Source organism: Propithecus coquereli, unplaced genomic scaffold (assembly GCF_000956105.1).
Source record: "Propithecus coquereli isolate 6110/MARCELLA unplaced genomic scaffold, Pcoq_1.0 Scaffold283, whole genome shotgun sequence".
Classification (NCBI taxonomy): domain Eukaryota; kingdom Metazoa; phylum Chordata; class Mammalia; order Primates; family Indriidae; genus Propithecus; species Propithecus coquereli.
In genome coordinates, this window is record NW_012148430.1 from 254676 (window position 1) to 276054 (window position 21379).

Consider the following 21379-nt stretch of genomic DNA (forward strand, 5'->3'; position numbering starts at 1 on the left):
TAAGACCTAACACAACCTTAAAGATTTGCTATGCGGTTCTGACAAATCAAGATGTACAACTACTGCATGTCTTCAAAAAGCCGAAGACTTTTTTTGTTTCCCAGATGGTTGTTGTATTAGTATCCTTTCGCTGCTGTAACAAATTTCCACAAATTTAGTGGCTTCATTATCTTACAGTTCTGGAGGTCAGAAGTCCTAAAATAAGGTGATCTGGGTTGGATCCTTCTGAAGGCTGTAGAGGATGATCTGTTCTTGCCTTTTCCAGCTTTTAGATACCTCCTTTGTTTCTCTGCTCACAGGCCTCTCCTCTGTCTTCAAAGCATGTCACCCCAACCTTTGCTTCTGTTATGTATCTCCTCCTTTTGCGTTTGACTCTTGCCGCCTTCTTATAAGGACCCTCGTGATTACGTTGGGGATACCCAGATAATCCGGCATAATCATCCCATCTCCAGATCCTCATTTTAATCATACCTACAAACTCCCTTTGGCATGTAAGGTAACATAGTCACAGGTTCTGGGACGTAGACCTCTTTGGGGGCCCTTCTGCTGCCTACTGCAGTCATGATGAGTCTGGGAGATAATGGACACACAGAACCTCTAAAGTGCCCTTTTGTTTTCCGTATTAGTCTCCCTTGTAAATAGAGATTAGTTGTCCAATTCTAGGATTTGGGGTATAAATCAGTTAATTTAACAGAACCTCAGTTTTTGTTTTTTTTTTTTTTTTTTTACCTCTGGAACATTCATTTTTTCTACTGATGCTATGATTCCTTGAGTCAGCCAATATTTATTGAGTCCTATTTATTGTTAGTTTGCCTGGGAACACAAAATGAATGAGATATGACCTCTGACCTTAAGGACCTTACGGTCTGCTGGCGGAGAGAGATGTTACTGGAATATAATACAAGTTTTGTTGATTTTGTTTCCTAAATATATTTAGAATTCTTCTCTTCCCCTCTGTCATTCCGCTTGTTTTTTCACTTGTTTCTGTGAGTTCTGAAAAAATTTTACCAAATTTTTCTTGACCTCAGTTGGGCTCACACACTGTTTCCTTCAGTCCGTTACTGTACCCACAGATGTGCTCACGTCACCCCTTTGCCTAGAACCCTTCCGTTCCAGGCCTCTGGGTGAACTGGATAACGCTCAACATGTCCTACTCCTTGATGTGGTCTCGTGTTGTGCTTCTTCCAGCCTCTTCACCTGCCATCCCTGGAAGCACTGCTGTCCTAGCCGTATGGAATAAATAGTGCTTCCCCTGGAGCTCTGGGCTCTCTCTTGGCTTCTGACTCTGGCAGAGCTCCTCTCACTCACTGGACTCTATTCCTCTTTTTTCTCTGCCTGAGAAATTCCTGTGCAGCCCCAAGCCTGGGCTCAAGCAGTGCTTCCTAGAAAGCCTGCATGGAGACCGTCCCCAGTGCTATGGTTTGACCACCCTGGGACTCTGCAGAGAGCCCCCTCCAACAAAAAGGCCCTCACCAGATGCTGCCCCTTGACCTTGGGCTTCTCAGCCTTTATTACTGTAAGAAATAAATTTATTTTCCTCTGTGTATCATGGGAGGCAGTTCATTGGTCTGTATTGTACTTACTGCTTAATTCGTCTGTTATTCAAACCAGACTGTAAATTCAATTAGGTACAACAGGATTGCTCTTTTAACTCCATGCTCTTGTATATGATAGAGTGTGAGCCTCATAAAAGATACTTAACTAAGTATTGGTTGAATGAATGCTTGAATCCATGCATATGCGAATGATTTAATACAAAATGACCTGCAGATTTGTGCAAGACATGTGGTTTGCTATTCCTGTGTGGATCCTAAGCTCAAACGGATGCTGGTTAGTACTTGGTTTCTCCTCCCTATGTACTATTTCTCATGAAGAAGCTAAATCTAACTTTCTCTGTGATTAAGTACATGAATTAAAAAAAAAAAAAAAGACTTATCCCTGACAGTTATTTAACAGATTAGAGTTATGTAGAGTTCCTACTCTGAGGCCATTTATTTTATAGGGCACGAAGTCTGTGGCACGAAGACAGAGCAAGTCTGAGTGATATTCCTCTCACCATAAGTATAAATCCAAAACGGTGGCTCTCTCACACTTGAGTGCCCTCAGCACAACCCTGAATAGTTGTGAGGGCTCAGTAAGTGCATGCTTTAAAATTCTTTTGAATAAACATTGCTTTGAAAGACACTGCTTCTGTTAGAAAATTATTAGAATATTACTATAAAAGTATATTCTTACAGGATTTGTGCCACAAGTAAATAAATAAATAGATAGATACCCCTATGGCTTTTTTTGTTGTTGTTAATAAACAAAACAAATACTTTCAGATATGAAATCTGCCTTTCCTGAGGGTTTAATTTTTTTCTACTAAAAAGGCAGAGATTAGATTTTTTTTGGTTTAAAAAAAGAGAAATTTAATCTTATGGAGTAGTAAGTCTAAGGTTACCCCTAGTAATAGAATTTGATTATTTATTTTGGGGTGGGGTGAGGATTGGAGACCGACAGTATATGGAGTACAGAGGGGAACACTTTCTCCGATCACATTAATTAATAATGCTAAATTTTGTTTTTTAACTTGCTGGTGCTGTCAGATCAAATTTAGGGCATTTGTTGAAAAACACACACGCAAGACATATTTGGGACTTCATACTCTGATATATGATTTTTAAGGTATAACAAGACTTTTTACAGCTAATACTAAAGATAATACTAGTGGAACTGTTCTTCCCTACTCCTGATGTTTCCCTCCGGGTGGCAGGAACTCTACTCTCGAAGCACTCCCGGCTGCATTCTCTCTGCCAGGGCAGGAGCTGCTGGGAGGACGTGCAGAGCACGCATAGCCCAGCCCTTTCCCTGGGGAACTAACTGCCTATGGGAAGCCTGCTCCTCCATCCTGTGAGTTTTACAGCAGCACCCAACATATAGGAGGCCTTGTGGTTTTCTAGTGCAGCTGTGACTGGGTGGGTGAGTCTGTTTAATTCTGCGCTTCAGCATTATCGAGCTCATTGTTCCTGCACACCTAAACCATATGCTGCAGTCTCAGGCTGTTAGTAATACAGGTGGTATTTTGACAGTCTGTCTGCCTTTCTTTTTGAACTCATCTCTCAGGTGGTCCAAATCTTGGGTGGGGATGTGTGGTGCCAGTTATTATGACAGTGTCCTTGCATACATCTGTAAGTTCTCACAACAGCCCTGCAAGTGAGTTGTAGCGACTCCTTCTCACACCTGAGGAAAGTGAGGCTTTCCAAAGGTTAAATCACTTTGAATCATCACATTAGGTTGGCAGCCTGCTCAGGCTAACTCCCAAACTTGTGTCCATGGTGAGCACATGCTGCCAATGAAAATATCATAGATAAAAACTTTTAAAAGGACTTTGCATATAAGTCGCCAAGTAATACAGATGAGTTTTATTCCTTTGTAGCCTAGTATTTTCATAGCTATAAATGCAAACGTTTTAATACAGCCTGCAAGTCCCTGAATGCAGAGGTGCTTGCCCACCTCCCCCAGTTCCCCTGGCTGCCCTAACTTCCTCCAAAGCTTCGACTCTTTCTAACCGTCCTGGGCTTCCTGCACTGTTTTCTATTACTAGAATGCTTTTCCCCTCACACCCTTCCCCTTTGCCTAGTTAGCTCCTACTTACCCTTCAGATCTCAGCTCACAGGTCACCTCCTCAAACTGGCCTCCCAAGGCCACCATATCTGTAGTTGGTCCACGATGTGATTTCTGTTAGCCATCTGGTTTTTGCCTTCACCACCACCCTGGCCATGATTTGTGATCATGTGTTCTTTTCAAGCCTGTGCTCCCCAGCCAACTGAAGTCCCGTAAGCACAGTAACCACTTTTGTTTTGTTCACCATTGTGAGCATAATGTCTTGACAGTGATAGCACCGCAAGAATGGTTGCTGGATGAATAATGGATGTACTACTTGGCATCATGTATTAGCCTTGAGGTCTTTGTCCATAGTTTTCTACTAATACTTACCAATAACATGTTTAAGATAGCCTCTTTCCTGATAATTGTAAAATATAGATAGATAGAACTGAAATCTATAGCCTCCTTTTAAGGCTTTAAACTATTAGAATCAAAGAATGGATTTCTAAGTGTGCATAAAAGGCCTACTTGGTATTAATATATGGGGATGATCAAAGACAAAACTGCCCCAATGCTGGAACCTGCTTTATGTGGTCCTGGGGATATGAGATGTAGAGAAGAACTTCTCTTGTTACATTTCAATGTCACTTAATTACAATTAAGCATCTACTTTAACCTGGTTTTTGTGTATCCAGGAAGAACATCATAGAGGTTGAACTGGTCTTTTAGGCCTGTTCAATAGGGAATACTCTAAAACCTAACTTACATTTTAATGTTATTCTTAATAAGTTGTTTATTAGCTCATATATGAAATCAGGTCAATAATACGGTAGTGGGTGAGTTAATCTTGTTTTCTAGCCAAGCATAAAAAAAATAAAATAAAAAAGTGTTATGAAAAGACCAAATGTTGATAGTTTGGGAGCAAGATAAAGAATTTTTCCATAGTTTTTTCTCCCCCTGTTGCACTAATCTAACATAATTAATATCTTGAAGGGACAAAAGCAAGAAATGTCTGCATATTTAATTTTGCATCCCTCAGTCTTTAAAGTGTTGATGACGGCAGAATTTCAGTTTCCTGGCCAGCTGTTCTCATGGAACAACTGCCCATGGGTGTAATAAACAACTGAACCAAGATCTGCATGAAAATAACATTGACAGTTTGCCATGAGATGTCTTACTGTTTTGAAATGACAGCTGATATTGCTTCTTTTTGTCCTCCCCACACCTGATGATACAGGGCATCGATGTACGAGATGCTCCTCTGAAGGAAATAAAGGTGACCAGCTCCCGACGATTCATAGCTTCATTTAATGTTGTGAATACGACAAAACGCGATGCTGGAAAGTACCGCTGCATGATTCGCACAGAAGGAGGTGTTGGAATATCAAACTATGCAGAATTGGTAGTTAAAGGTATTTAATGTGTTTTTACACCCCAAAACAATCTATTAAAATGATATGCTAGATGGTTTTTTGTTCATTATTTTTTTAAAGCTCAAACTTATCCTTGTGTGTTTCTCAACAGTGGTTCGGTGACAAGCTATTTTGATGGATCACATTTTAAGTACAAATTTTGCACGCGCACAGTATTTTTGAAAAATGTATTTATTTATGTTGATTTAGTTGCATACAAAGCAATGAATGTGCTCCTGGCAAGGTCTTCTGCCAACTCTATATACAGAGATTACAGCCTATAAATTTTTTTAAGGAATAAAATTTTTTACTGATAGAAAATCACTTAAAATGCAAATATTCACCAGCCAGTGTGTTTATGATAGCAGGGTGGTTAATAAAATGAAGCAGTGTCAGTATAAAAGTGCCCAATCATATCATACAAGCCATATTGATAATACTGCGTTAACATTCATAATGTTCCAGTTAGGTTCTATTACTATATTTTGCATGACTGAAAAATTGAGTCTTTACACTCTAGAAGGTGGGGAGATGAGGGAAAATAGGGGAAATAGGTTTCCTTTCGCTGGTTTAATGCATTTTTGTGGGCTAAGGAGTTTATAGTGTTAAGCTGCTAAGGCAATTTTTGGTCCCAAACAGAGTAATTTGAACTTGGAGATGTACCTGGAGGCTTTTTACACAACTTGTGGCAGGCCATTGCTGTTTTTCCTAGGAGAAAAGAATGATGCCTGCTTTTAAAATTTTTTCCCTGCATTTTTGAAATGTGAAGCATAAAATTGATCTCTTTTAGATGGGCTGTTTCTTTTATCAGCAAACTTCTTATGCAGGCAGTTTTAAAGACTGCTAGGTTCAGATCCAAGAACTAGCTCTGTGGGCATGGGTCAGTGGCTTGCCCTCTCTGTGCTTCTGTTTCCTTGTGTGTAAAGTAGATACAATAATTTTATCTTACCTTATAGGGCCACGAGGAGGATCAAATGCAAAGCACATGTGTGTGGCGCTTAGAACAGTGTACGTAGTGTGCAACTGGCACTTGTCAGGGCCGTGCTGGGGGAGGAGGAGAGGACAGTCGGGGATGATCTTCTCTCTGGTCCATCATATCACTGGTCTTCACTGGGGAATACATGTCATAACTCCCTTTCCAAATTTAAAAAAAATATATAAACGACTGCCCACCTATTCTCCCCTCCTGCCTCCCACCACCACCTACATTGAATTAGGATCTCAAGGGATGTAGCCTGTGTTATAAAACCTGTAAGTGAGTTGGGCATATGCTTCTGTTGTGAGATCACTGCTGCCAATATCAGGCGCATGTAGCTTGTGGGAGAAAATGCTTACCAATGAGCCTGGGGCGAGGATTATCAATCTGCAGCGGTGACTAATGGTCAGCATAAGGAAGTGCGCACTGAAATATCTACTTGAATAATGTATTTTGCCACATCATATTCTTTTGTGTTTTGGTTTGTGGTGAAACTTGAACTAGCTTCAAGTTTGACTAATATTTGAGTTTAGGTTTAATGTCTATAATAAAATTAAAATTCTTCATAGTTGTACATACCCTACACTGTCGAAGCCTGTCTGGGAAGTGAGGAGTCACAACGTAGAAAGTGGATGCTACTTCACCAACAAATTACTGGCTTGGTTTAGGATTAGTTTTAGGGTGTCATTTCACTTTGACTTGAATTAAGAGATATTTTAAATTGCTGTTTATCACTTTGTATAGATTGAGAACCCTCCCTCCCTCCCTCCTTTCCCTCCTTCCACTCCCTTCCTTTGGGAAAATTTGTTCAGAATTTAAGTACTGCCTTATTCTTGTGCTGTTTCTTCCATACACCAAAAGTCCTTTTGAATGCCTGTCCCAATTTTTTCTAGGTTGTAGTCGAATCTTTCATTTGATTTGGCATATCTGGTACTTTTCGTAATGGGGAATTAATATAGAAAATATTCTCAGGACAAAAATGCTTTAAATCCATGTCTAGTTTAGGATACTAGTGACAGTATCTTAAATGAGTGAGTGTACTCAGGACCCTTTGTGACCTTGCCCCTGACTCGTATTTTGAATGGCAGTTCAACAACCTTGCTCACATTTGCAACTTGGAAGTAATTAACTGCTCTTTCAGCCTGGCTGCAGAAATGCCTTAGGACGTCCTATAAAAGGCCCATTTCATGTTTCAGTTCAAGGAATCTCCTAATGATATAAATTGATGTTAAATCATTGTGAGTTAAGTCAGCACTGTTTAAAGAAGTGAAGAACCAGCACAAAGTTTCAGCTTGTAAATAGTAGGAACAATGTTTTAGTAAATGCCCATTATGTTTGTAGTCCCTCAAATAAAATTCATTCAAAATCTGGTGTCTTATTTTGACTTAGTCTAGTGCCATTTCTCCAGCCGTTTAAAAAAGTCAATATGATTTGTCACACCTTGAAATATAAAAAAGAATAGGCACCCCATCCCAACAAAGGGAACTAATGTTGCTGGTTTATTAGTTGCTCTAGGAATCAACCTGGTATCTCTCAAGTGATGCTAGTTTTTTTGAGGCCCTATTAAGCAGGAATCATGGCTGTGATCCTATTGGCTGTGTCTGCCATGCGAGAGGGCAGGAGTAGTTGCAGGAAGCCAGCATGTGCTAGTAATAGGATGTAGTATACTCTATTTTGTGTGCATTTGTATAAGCAAAATGATGAGTTAAAAAATAAAATATATCAAAAAGGCACCAAACCACCTGTAGAAACATTCTTGGAAAAAGTAACCAGATCTTATGTTTTTCTGAGATGGCAATTCATCAAGGTAGAAATATGTTGTTTTGTACAGTGATTTTATTTATCATGTATGATACCACTCACAGTGACACTGGCATATGGAATACCTTCATTTGGTGCTTGGAGAGCCTTTCAACTAGCATCTCACTAATATACCGGGAAAACTATTTTTGTTGAGATTGACAATGACGTGGAAAAAGAGTCAGTCTCAGGTTTTAAATGAGAGAGACTTTGGGTTGTAAAGAATGTTTGCTATTGATTTCTTAGATTTTTATCAAGCTGGGGATAGCTTGTTCTTTGCTTCAGAACTTTCCTTTCTATTCACTGCTTTAATAAGACTTATTACTGGAAGTTTTCTGAATGACAGCAACAGAAGACTTTATTATCCAGAACGCTCGATTCTCCCGCAGCTGAATGCGTCCATTGTGATAGTCTTGTAGGAAGCGAGTCATCTTAGAAAATGTATTTATGATGAGATAAACTATAATTTCAACCATGTTTTTAAGGTGATGATATCTTTGGAATATAAATATAAGGAACCTGAATTCAGCGATGTAGGAAACTAGTAGTACCTTTGATTTTTAAGATATTCTTAATAAGGAGGTTGACAATTGAATGCTTCCTAGAGCTTAAATACTACCCCTTGAGAGAGCTTTCCCTGGTTACTTTTAGTGAGGAAAAAAGTTGTCCGATGTCTGTGTAATTGACTCACTCAAATGAGTACACCCATTCATTTAAGATATTGTTACCAGTATCCCAAAATAGACACAACTTTAATGCATTTTTGTCCTGAGAATATTTTCTATATTAATTCCCCATTAAGAAAAGTGCCAGCTATGCTAATTTGCATGTGCTATGCAAAATGGGTTGTGGCCTAAAACAAATTAGGGATAAAGCTACTTGAACAAGCTTAGGTGTTCAAAGGTGGTTTATTTCACAACTGTGAATGTTGTGAAAACCTTTATCAGTATGCTTTTTCTTTTTGTCTTTTCTTTTTTTTTTTTTTTGAATGTACCACATATTTTTTATTCATTCACCTACTGAAGGACATCTTGGTTGCTTCCAGTTTTGGGTGATTATGAATACAGTTGCCATAAATATTTGTGTTCAGGCTTTTGTATGAACATGAGTTTTCCAATCAGTTGGGTAAATAGGAGTGTGATTGCTGGATCATATGTTAAGACTGTATTTAGCTTCATTTAAAAAAACCCATCAAACAGTCTTCCAAAGTTGTGGTACCATTTTGCATTCCCACCAGCAATGAATAAGAGCTCCTGTTGCTCTGCTTCCTGGCCAACAGTTGATATTGTCAACTTTTTGAATTTCAGCCATTCTAATAGATGTATAATGATATTTATTTTATTTCAGAATATTATGGGAGTACAAACATTTTGGTTACATATAGTGCGTTTGCCTCGCCCATGCCAGGACTACAAGCGTGCCCCTCCCCCATATAGTGTGCTCCGCATCCATTAGTTGTGAGTTTACCCACCCCCACCACCCATTCCCACTTGACCAGCACCCAGTGAATCTTACTTCCATGTGAGCACCATAGTGTTGGTCAATTAGTACCAATTTGATGGTGAGTACGTGTAGTGCTTGTTTTTCCATTCTTGTGATACCTCACTTCAAAGGATAGGCTCAAGTTCTATCCAGGATAATATAAGAGGTACTGGTTCACCATTGTTTTTGTAGTTGAGTAGTATTCCATAGTATACATTTACCACATTTTATTAATCCACTTATGTATTGATGGGCCCTTGGGTTGTTTCCACATCTTTGCAATTGTGAATTGTGCTGCCATAAACATTTGAGTGCAGATGGCTTTAGTATAGAATGTCTTTTTTTCCTTTGGATAGATGCCTAGTAGCGGAATTGCTGGATCAAATGATGGTTCTACTTTTAGTTCTTTGAGGTATCTCCACCTACTTTCCATAGAGGTTGTACTATTAATAGTTTGCAGGCCCACCAGCAGTGTAAGAGTGTTCCAATCTCTCCATATCCACACCAGCATTTGTTATTTTGGGACTTTTTGATAAAGGCCATTTTCACTGGAGTTAGGTGATATCTCACTGTGGTTTTGATTCGCATTTCCCTAATGATTAGAAATGTTGAGCACTTTTCTACATGTTTGCTGGCCATTATTCTGTCTTCTTTTGAAAAGTTTCTGTTCAAGGCTGACACACAGATTTGGGAGTATGCTTTTTCTTAATAAACTGAACAAAACCATCCTCGTCAATTCATTCCTGAAATGTTAATGTCTCCTGCATTTTAATAATTGATGCGTGTTAAGCATCTGAAAGACGGCTCTCTGGTTTGCCTTTCAGAGCCCCCTGTTCCCATTGCTCCCCCCCAGCTTGCCTCCGTGGGAGCCACCTACCTGTGGATACAGCTCAATGCCAACTCCATCAATGGGGACGGGCCCATTGTCGCCCGAGAGGTGGAGTACTGCACGGCCAGTGGGAGCTGGAATGACAGGCAGCCAGTGGATTCCACGAGCTACAAAATTGGACACCTCGACCCGGATACCGAATATGAGATTAGCGTGCTCCTCACCAGGCCTGGGGAGGGTGGCACTGGATCTCCTGGGCCAGCTCTCAGGACAAGAACAAAGTGTGCCGGTGAGTGTGAGGAACCTGCAGCTAAGTGTCATTGTCTTTCTGGGTGTTGACTGGCAGCATTGGGGTTGATCAGGTGGCCAACACGCTTCCCCCCTGCTCTATCTACATCCTGTAAGTGAACAAAAAAATCCCCATAGCATGTGAACAGTTGGCTGACAGCTTCTGATCTTTGGGAGCAGTGACCTTGGGTGTGGTATCTCTCGCCCTGCCTCCACCCCTTTTCCATATTCTTAATTTGCATGTGACTCGGGTACCACACAGTTCATACAGGAGTTGTCCTTAATGTTCACAGAAATGATCTCCTTTAATGATGTCCTCTGATAGGTCAGACCTTCTCGTGTTCTGGTCCCTTTGTTTTATGTTTACAGTTACTGTGCTTGTAGCTGGGAGGGGCTGTGGGATAATGATTCCATCTTAGAGCTTAAAAGCCATGTTTTTATTGATGGGCGTTTAATGCAGGGTCTGCTGGCCAATGACTTGGGCCATTGTAACATAAGCAAGAGTGATTTGTGGGCTAGATGCAGTCTTTACGTTCTTAGAGTATAAATTTCTAATTGTGTTAAACCCGTTCTTCACCTTAAATAAAAGTAGGGTTGATGGAGAGAGAAGTGTAAAGTCTTACAAAAATCAGAACCTGAAGAAAGATCCCACGAGAGGTCATGTGTTGTTTCTGTGTGGCTGCTATCTGGTAGGAAGCAGAGCAACATAGCATACTGGGATGCTGAAGTGCTGTTTTTATCATGTCAATGAAAAACTTCTACATTGAATTGTATGCTGCAATGAGGAGATGCCATCAATTTTTATGGAGTTAGTTAATTCTTCAGATAGCATTATTTAAGAAGTCATTTATTACTATGTTTTAAAAATACTTTGCACAGTCTGGCCCTATCTGGTAAGAGTAGAAGAAGTTATTAAACCTTAACAATTGTAGTGTTATATTGTTTCCCCAAGTCGAATACTCATGGGAAAATTCTGTTTAAAGAAAAAAAGATTTTTTATTAGAGAAGGGAACAGGAACTTTTTTCTTCTGGGGATGCATGCTGTTGAGTGCAGTGACTGGCCGTGTGCGCAGACTCTGCGTCGCTGCTGTGCCCATCTTGCACCTGGTTCCCAGACCCCACACCCACACCTTCCTGGCCCCTCCGTGCAGAGCGCCTGGCATGAAAACTGCTGTCCCGGATGGCGATTCACACAGCCCTGCCTGGTGGTTCTGCGGAGAAAGGAGTTTCCTAACCCTTTCTCTTCCTTTCTTCTCTAAACCTCATCATCTCCTCCCTTTAGCTGAGTAAATTCCTTCCTTTTTGTGAAATATTTTTATATTATTTTATCATCTGTTGTAATGCAGACAAAAACTCTTTATAACATGGCTTATATTATTTTACAATATAGGAATTGCTTTCAAACCTGTTGTTTATTTCACACCTGCCTGTGAAGTCCCCAGGGCAGACACTGTGATCCCCATAGTAAAGACGGGGAAGTGAGGCCCGTGTGAGATCCTGTCCACCTCTTGATTTGTCCTCCTCTGTAAAAAATAGTGATATTTCACTTTAGTTTTTTTTTAAAAAAATCATTTTGGGCATGGCAATATATAGTTTCTCTGTCTCTCTCTCTGAAAGAAGGTTGGAATGTCATTGTCTAAATTATGGAGAGAATGTGATCTGTTTTATTCTGGACACTAGTAGTGTCATCTGCTTAATGTTCCAAGTCTTGTTCTTTTTTACATGTTTTTGTCTTTTCTTTTGGTTTTTTGCCTGTACATTTCAGCGACTGGCACGTTGCTGTATATATTTCTCTTGATTATAATGCACGTGTATCTGTTTTCAGGAAGCCTTTTGATACTGCTGCGTGACGTAATGTACAACTCTCAAAGGGACAGGGTACCTTTTATAACAGGTTGACCGTGCTTTTCAAGAAAGGAAACCAATTTTGAATTGATGTTTGTATGCTAACTTTGTGCCTTAAAGTTCTAACCCTCACCTAGGCAAGGCAGCCTAGTGATAAAGCGCCCTTCTCTGTCACCGTTTGCACCCTGCAGTTGGCACTGTTCCTGGTGCACATTCCTGGCATGCCACGCGCTGGCGTTGAATATTTTTCAAAAAGTTGTAGTTGAGCGAGTCAACCTTAGGAAATAGAGAGCAGTATGTTAGAGAGAGTCAAATTTAGAAATAATAGGGGTAAACTTGTTAGGTGGGTGAGGAAAGTGAAGTCAATGAGACTTTTTACTGTGGGAAGAAATGTCGTTCGCCATTTCGTGACCTGACGCTTTGGAGAAAATCTGCAGTTAATATTGGTAATTGCTGTTTATGATCTGTGTGGAACTGTGGGAAGTAGGACCGAGTTAGAGGGAAGAAGACAGATGCTACAAATTGTAGACAGAAAAATTTGATATTGATCCCAAACTGTTATTCAGATGATTTCCGAGCGTTTAGGGTTCATAGAGAACAAGTCATGAATCTTATAAGCCTGCAGGAAATTCTAAGCGTTCTGCAGTGGATGGAAAATGTCCGTGGCCAGGCTTAAACAGGGGATGAATCTAATAGGAGGATAAGTAATAGGAATAAATGTAAATTCATCGTGTATGGTTTAAAAAGCCAAGGGTACTGGTATGGAATTAGAGTAATAAAATTTAGCAGCAACATGTACAAAGAAGAGATTGAGGATTTGGCCTCGATGAAAATGAATGTGCAGTATAATTCATATTGTATTAATTATCCCTATGATGCTATTGCCTTACCATACCACCCTGCAGAAAAGATAAAAACAAACAAACAAACAAAAACCCTAATATAATCATAGGTTACATGAGTAAAGTAAATGCCCATTTTGAAGGAGGTGATAACCTTATCCTATCAGTGCTATTTAGGCTCCCCATAATTATTGCATTTATTTCTAGTTGCTGCATTTTAAGAGAGACAGCACAAAATAGATTGTGCCGATCAGGAGAACGATCAAAATAGGAAAGGTTGTGGAAGCTTCCTTGACCAGTGAGGAAGAGTGGAAAGAACCGAGAAAGGAGATGGGGAGGAACAGGGTACCTGTGCACATTTGACAAGAGCTGAGTCATGAATAGGGAGTGACTTGTGGCTGATTTGTCCAAGCAGAACCTGACATTGTAGAAGGTGACTTCTACATTCAGAAGAGGATTGAGCTGATTGACCTTGAAGATCTCATCAATATGAAATTCTGTGATTCATTACTTGTTTCTTTCTCATGAGATGATCCACCGTGTATTTCTACCCTGAAAGCCTTTCCGTTTCACTTTTATTTCATCCGTGTCCAAATGCTCTGTAGTCATGCTTATCAAGTACAGTTCTGCAGGCCAGGGGAGGTCTGCCATGACTTTTCCAAAAATCTGAGCAAAGGGTTGGGAGGATATGAGTTTCTATTATAGTTAAATAGAATAAATTTGAAGGACTGACTCTAACTCTGAGAGTTGCTGCCTGACGTTTGTGCTAAAATATCACTTCATTCATGAACAATAGTGCTGGTGGGTGCTAGAGCCAGAGTTGGTGGTCGAGAACACAAGCTGTGGAACCAACCGCCTGGATTTGAGTTCTGGCTCTACCTGGGTCTAGACATGGGACTGGAGGAAAACCGCTGACCTTCTATGGGCTTCTGTTGCCTTATCTATAAACAGGGCTGATGATAACAGTAATATGTATTTCATAGTTTTGTCATGAAGCCTTAACGAGCTAATGCCTATCAGGTTCTTGGAACAGAGCCTTACATAAGCAAATAGTCAAAGTTAACTGCCATTTAAAAATATTTTATCTTTTAACATTTTCATTCAGAAGAATTAGACACTGGTGATCTCATTTCATTAACCCAGATGTTTTAGAAATATTGCTTACCTGGGAAGTCTAAAATCTGAGAACTATGGTTTAATATCACAGGCACATAGAATTCTCTGCAGTGGAGCATTGCATTTGTGACAGACAACATTTTCTCATCTGCTAAATCCATTTGTTTTGGCCAAATTCCATGTTTTCATTTCTGTGTCGCATCAAAGAGATCTGCTCTGTCATTTCTTGGTGACATTCATGAAACTGTATTTAGCTTCTTGTATTAAAATGGCAAGATCACTATTTATTGTCTGTCCTCTGTGCAATGGAATTGATTTTCCTGTGTGGCTGGTAGATGCAATCTCATTACCTGGTCAGATTTCTGCAAGAATTGTATTGTAATACATTTCCAGAACACTTGCTTCTTACGCTTCTGAAAATTATTTCCAATTATATGCACAGGTTCTCCACATGAGACCTTGATCCAGTTTCTTAGCTTCCCTGATTCCACATCTTCATCTCCAAATAGGGGCAGTGACACCTGCCCTGACTGTATCAGAGGTGTTTTTGAAGATCAGGTTAGATCTCATCTGTAAAGACATTTTAAAAATGATAAAATATTCCGCCTGTCTTGAGTTGCTGTGGGAAAAAAAAAAAAGATTTTTGTCAGGAGCTAGCTTCAAGATTTGTATACGTATCTAATTATTTCCAACTTTGCAGTTCAGCTGTAGTTGGGTAACTTTAGAGAGTTAAAATTACTTTAGCATCCAGTTAAATAAAATGCAATTTAGTTTGTGATTTATATCTTATATTCTTATAATTATGTGCAGCCTGTATATCACAAGCCATTAAATGATAGCTATTTGAAATAGAGAAATGGGTGATTTTGTTAGATTAATTTTCACAGTGGACTTTTTTTCATGTGTTTTATTTGAGGATACTGCTTTTTATGTATCCTGGTTATTGGTTAATTATGGTTAAGTGACTTGCTAATAACTGGCCCCAGGAGTTAAGAAAGGACGATTATAAACTAATAACTAAACAATTTAAGATTGGTGAGAGTAAAAAATGCTGAAATGAAATGTGTTCCTTAGAATTAATATAACTAGAAATCTTTGAAAAAATGATTGCACCTTTTAAAATAAATTATTCGGGCCAGGCGTGGTGGCTCACGCCTGTAATCGTAGCACTCTGGGAGGCCAAGGTGGGTGGATCACTCAAGGTCAGGAGTTCAAGACCAGCCTGAGCAAGAGTGAGACCCCGTCTCTACTAAAAAAAAATAGAAAGAAATGATCTGGACAACTAAAAAAAAAATTATATATATATATATATATATATATATATAAATTAGCTGGGCGTGGTGGCACATGCCTGTAGTCCCAGCTACTTGGGAGGCTGAGGCAGAAGGATCGCTTGAGCCCAGGAGTCTGAGGTTGCTGTGAGCTAGGCTGACGCCATGGCACTCTAGCCTGGGCAACAGAGCCAGACTCTGTCTCAAAAAAAAAAATAAATAAATAAATAAAATAAATTATTAATAATATATTTATTGAGTGCCATGTTTGCCAGGCACTGTTCCAAGCCCTTAGGGTAGAGCAACAGGACAAGAATATATATTCTGCCTTCAGTGCTTGTATATTTGGGGGTATTGGATGGAGGGAGTATATAGACAATATATAAATATATATACATGCATATATAATACAATGCCAGGTAATTGTCATTGCTATGAAGAAAAACAGAGAAAGGGGTACAGAGTGGAGAGGTGGGAGATGGTATTTTTTATTGTGGTAAAATATACATAACAAAATTTACCATCTTAACCAGTTATAAGTGTACACTTCAGTGGTGTTAAGTACGTTCAACCAATCTCCAGGACTTTTTCATCTTCCCAAACTAAAATTCTGTACCCATTAAACACCAATTCCGCATTCCCCCTCCCGACAACCCTTGGCAACCACCATTCTACTTACTTTCTCTATGAATTTTACTATTCTAGATATCTCATATAAGTGGAATTACATGGTATTTGTCCTTTTGTGCCTGACTTATTTCACTGAGCATAGTGTCCTCCGTGTTCATCCATGCTGTAGCATGTGTGATTGTACCTTTTTAATTACTCTGGTAATTATATTGTGCAAACTTATTCATATGATTCTTTGTCAACTACTTTGAGACTTTAAGCACTCACTTTTAGCTTTCAATTAAATTAATAATTCTCAAAGTTTAAAAATGCGTCACCTTTAGGACGTTTGACCAGTAAAGCATGCCTGCTGTGTTTCTAAGGAGTGCAGGTGCAAACGGTATCCCAGAAGTGCTATGTCAAAGTGCTAGAGCCGTCCCATTGGATGTTAGCCTTCTGGTTTTGAGAATAAAGAGTGATGTATAAGAAGTTAGAGTGTTTTTATAACCTACCATTCTTTTAAACTAATAAGGAAGAGTGAGTTTTTATACCTATCTGCATAGAGGTTTATATTTATTTGCTTTATATATACCTAGTTAGAGCCTTTTAAATAACTGTAATAAAAACTGAATGTGTATTAATTAAGATTCATGTTTGTTCTACTCAGATGCTTTGATAACATGGAGTTATAGCTGTCGTATCTGTGGTGTTTTCAGTAACATAAGATATTGTACATACTTTTCACTATTCTGAGTCATTTTACCTTTCAGTGTTCTTTGGTCTGTGAGGAATTCAGTGTCTGCTTAACCCATCGTTGTATGCATTTTTGTATCTCTTATTCTTTGCGATGACGGTTGTATTGTTGCACTGGAACAGATGTATTTCGTGTAACTCCCTTGTGTCCTTGCCACGTCCTTTGATGAACAAATAACACATAGGAACAAGGGGCCAGCGGTCCTTAGGAGTAAGGACCTAGCATTCCTGACTGTGGGATTTCATACTAACTACGAGTTTAAAATACGGTTTTCTTTTATCATAATAACCCTGAGACCATCTCTCAGTATGATTTATGTAGTAGCATGCTCTGTCGTACCAGGTCCAGTCCAAATGTCATGGGATTCAGGTTAATATTAGCTTTGAAATATTAATTCACTATGTTTGCCTAACTGTGACACTGGAGTGACTCATTTTAAATACACCTGAGTGAGATTATCATATTGTAAATGAGTAGTGATAGGTTTCTTGACAAAGGGGCATTGCATGAAGCCCAAACTGTATGAAGCCTGCCAACTGAAGGCCAGCCTCTCTGCTATTTGTTTATTATTCTTAGTTTCTTCTCATGGGAGAAAAAGAAACATTTTGGTTGGAATGGGGCTAATCTGACATCAAACCATGCCAAAACCTGATTTTTTCCCTCCTAAATCAAGGATGGTCACATTTTTCTTTTCTGTACAAAATTGTCACCTGTATTATAATAAATATTTGTACTTACTCGGCTGGGCCATGGGCTCTCAGGGGCTGGTGGGAACTGATCTAACAGTGGCTGCTGTTCAGAAGGAATAAAGGCCAGAGACCTAATTGAATGGAACATAATTTATTTTTAATTCAAATTTATTTACCAGGGAAAAAATTAAAAGTGTTCTAATTCTAAAACAGCTCTGCCAAAGGGCAACATGTTTTTAATGCGTTTTTAACACATTAAACCATTAAGAACCTTTTTAAATTATAATCATTAAAAGGGCATAAAAAGTATCTTCCCTATTAGACCACAGATGTAAATACTTTGCTTTGGATCGCATCATACTTGTGTAGGACAGGAGCATATCAGTGATGCAGTCCCTTCCTTACAAGTGTTTATCCCCAGAAGCTTTGCAATTAATACCTAAACCTTAAATTCTGTTGCCTGTAGACACTGACTGAGCACATTCCCTGTGTCGGACCCGAAGGCAGTGACAGTCGGGCATAGAATAGAGCTGCCTGAGCAATGCCGCGTGGGAAGTTGGAAGCGCCTCTGTGAAGTGTGCATGAATGGGGTGGTTGTTCTTAGAGTCGTCCAGTGACTCTTAAAGCGTAGCGATGGTTCTCTGGAAGGTGTCAAGCAGGCCCCTTGGCTGTGAGAAATGAGCATGTTAACAGTACTTCTTAGCTTCTTCTAGGCTGGTTTTTGAAATCTTTATAGACAGCTCCTTGTATAGCTTTGAATGAGCTGAGAAGGTGGAGAAAATCAAGAGGAGGAGCTGGAGACTGATAGTGGCCTGTGGCCTAGCCCAGCCGTCCCTCAGATGAGCCGTCTCACGCCGGAAAGAATCACAAAACTGTGCCAGGCCACACACTGCACATCTGTCAGTTAGGGGTTGACTTGATTCCGTCCATCTCTACCGGAGGGGTTTTGCTCTGAGAAAAACGTGTTTGTCATTAGTGCCGGTCCTTGGGGGAGCGCTAACTACAGTCTGTTGAGTGTGGGCCGGGAGCCACCGGCACGTTTCAGGATGCCTCTGCTTCCTGCAGAGTATCTTCCAGAAAAACGAAGATACCTACTCCGTCTGCTCTGGACAATTTTTAGAGAGACATTGGCCTATCTAAAAATTTCCCCTTGTCTCTTATATATTTAGCAAGAAAAAAGGATTGATAATGAAATGATTAATTTCTTATTAGAGCAAATGCCTTAGTTCTTTATCACAGTTATGACGCGGTGGGGTGTGTTTTATGGTCTTTGTGTTAGCATTTGTAATACACTGGGGGTCCGTGCATAATCGATATGTGCCGCATACTTAACGTTCTTTTTAAAAGACTTCGAGCATAATTGACTGTTCTAAATTATCATAGAGGCTTGTACTTTTGTCACTGCCTTTGTGAACATTCAGACAAGACAGTGTTCTACTGGGAGAAACGTCTTTCACTTTACAGTTTGATTTGGGGTTAGTGCTGGTTCTGACAGTAGTGGCTAAAAATCCCCAACAAATTACTTAACCTTCCTTCACTTAGTTTCTTCACTTAGTCAGTTTTTTTTTAAAACCAATACTGGCGTCTTCTTCATAATGCTGCTGGGAAAATTACATATGCTAATACGCAGGAAAACTAGTTTTGGTCCCCTAGTGGCCCCTGAATCTTAAGAAGGCCTACTGCTGAATTCCGATCAATCTACAAAATCAGGTTTTGCTACAGCATAGGATACATACTACTATGGTAAAAATCTTCCAGTAGGACTTTTAAGCTGAATGGGTTGGGTTTCATCTGACACACACACACACATCTAGTTGCAGATCACTTTAAGTAAAAGAAAAGTTATGTGTGTCATCAAGCTAGTGCCAAAGAAATGATCACATGTTCAGTGGAACCTGGGAGAGCTTTTTGTTTTGACTCTTTCAAGTGTTTTCAGGATAGAAAACAGCACAGTGACCCCAAGTCACTGTACTGAAAGGTGACAAAGAAAATAGAATACCTGTGAATGCTTTATTTACATGTGAGACATTGTTATTCTGTGGTTGTGGATATATTACTGTTATTAGTGACATAATGAGTGTTTTTACCACTTTTAACCCCTGGAAAGGTTCTGCTCTAAACTTTTAACACCTCCAAGTTTGCCCAGAATGCACAGAGCTTGAGGACAGTTTGGTTAGAGTGGCAAGGCAGAGGTGTCCTGGGGACACATTTTTCCTTTTGATCATTTACACACAGACCTCAGGAAGGTAGAGGACCCTTACTGAATGAGATTGGAGATGGGGTCTTGGATGCTGTGGATTTAAGGAATTGAAGCACACAGGTAAAATCTTCCACGGTGAGGCTGCTTCTGAGCCAGGCTTTCCTGTGTTCTGTGCCCCTGAGCTGAGGGCAGGAAAAGGTAGTCTTAGGATGGCCTTTGCTATTGGAACATTTTAAGGCAAGTGACTCCCTCTTAACTTACCAGCTATATATTAATATATATGTTGTGCCTGGAACCTCAAATGCACCATATGTGTTTAAAATCAATGTCATACATTGGGAAAGAGGTGGATTTTATCTTGACCTTACATGTCCTACATGCTGCTTTCTCTCCATTCTCCTCTCAGCATGCCCAGATTCATTCTCCTCTTATCAAACCAGCTCTCAGTTTATTTGTCCCCATTAAAATGTGGCTCATTGGGACATACTCAATGGCATTTGGACTCCAGTTAGAACTTGGCAACTTCATCAGTAAGGATAATGCCACTTATGGTTTTAAAAACTGAATTAATAAGAAGTAAAATAAGTGAGAACTAAAATTTGTGTAGTAATACAACAGATTATGAAAGCTTGACAGTATGTCAAAATTTTAATTTATGAGGGTTAGCTATGTTCCTTTGTGTAACATTTTTTATAAATTAATTTTAAGAATATAAAGAACTGGTAATTGCTTTACCTATTAGAATAAATTGCAAGTGAATAGGAAGCTTTAAAAATGAATAATGCATATAAATGAAATTTAAATTATAAATACAAGAAATTTTATTAGGAAATATGGTTATACCTATTATTAAAATACGAAAGATAATAGAACTGCTTGATATCAAAATTGCTGATCTTTCATCCATGTTATTACCCTTGTAGAATGAATAATACAAGTAATATAACTGTTCAGGTAAAATATTTCTATTGACCAAATAGTAATATTTCTTTCTTATAGATCAAGACAAGTGACTGTAGACATACTTTTATAATTGGCATTGAAAGCCCTTTCTAAAGGGTTTTTTTAAGAAATAAATCATCATTAGAAAATATATAAATGTTAAAATATATTTCTGCTAAATATTACGCATTACTATTTCCCTATTCTTTAGCTAGACTATATTACCCCTAATTTGGGTCATTGAATTCACCATAAATAACATTTTATTTGTTAGGATTTATGTCTTATTAATGGCCTATTTTCATTACTGAAGTCATAGTTGTCAGATAAGAAAGCAAAAAATATAGGAGTATATGATGAAGAGTTAATAGATTCCCTCATCTTTCAGTCCCTGTCCAGAGCTAATCATGGTTAATACTTTTATGTTTATGCTTCCACATCTGTATCTATGCTCATTTGGATATATAAATATCAATATACGTCCTCAGTCCCTCCCTTACTAATCCTAACAAAATAGGATTATATCGTATCATACATGTTACTCTGCAACTTGATTTCACATTAGTCAGTATTCTTGAAACATTTTTCTAGTTGCTAGAGTCTGGTGCGAAATATATATATTGCTGTGTGTGTGTGTGTGTGTGTGTGTGTGTGTATAAACTTCTTATTAGTAGCTATTTATTATTCTGCAGTATAAATAATGGAATTTATTTAGCCCTTCCTCTCTTGATGGATA

The 21379-nt window shown here is 39.0% G+C and overlaps 1 protein-coding gene across 1 annotated transcript in view; it reads left to right on the forward strand.

Annotated features, from left to right (window-relative positions):
* Positions 1-21379, forward strand: part of PTPRM (protein tyrosine phosphatase, receptor type, M) — a gene marked incomplete at its 5' end in the record, with an annotated part of 602721 nt that overhangs the window by 148825 nt on the left and 432517 nt on the right. The window contains 2 exons of the mRNA XM_012648382.1: positions 4826-5000; positions 10083-10376. Of these exons, the coding sequence (XP_012503836.1) occupies positions 4826-5000; positions 10083-10376 (469 nt within the window). The remainder of the gene's footprint in view (positions 1-4825; positions 5001-10082; positions 10377-21379) is intronic.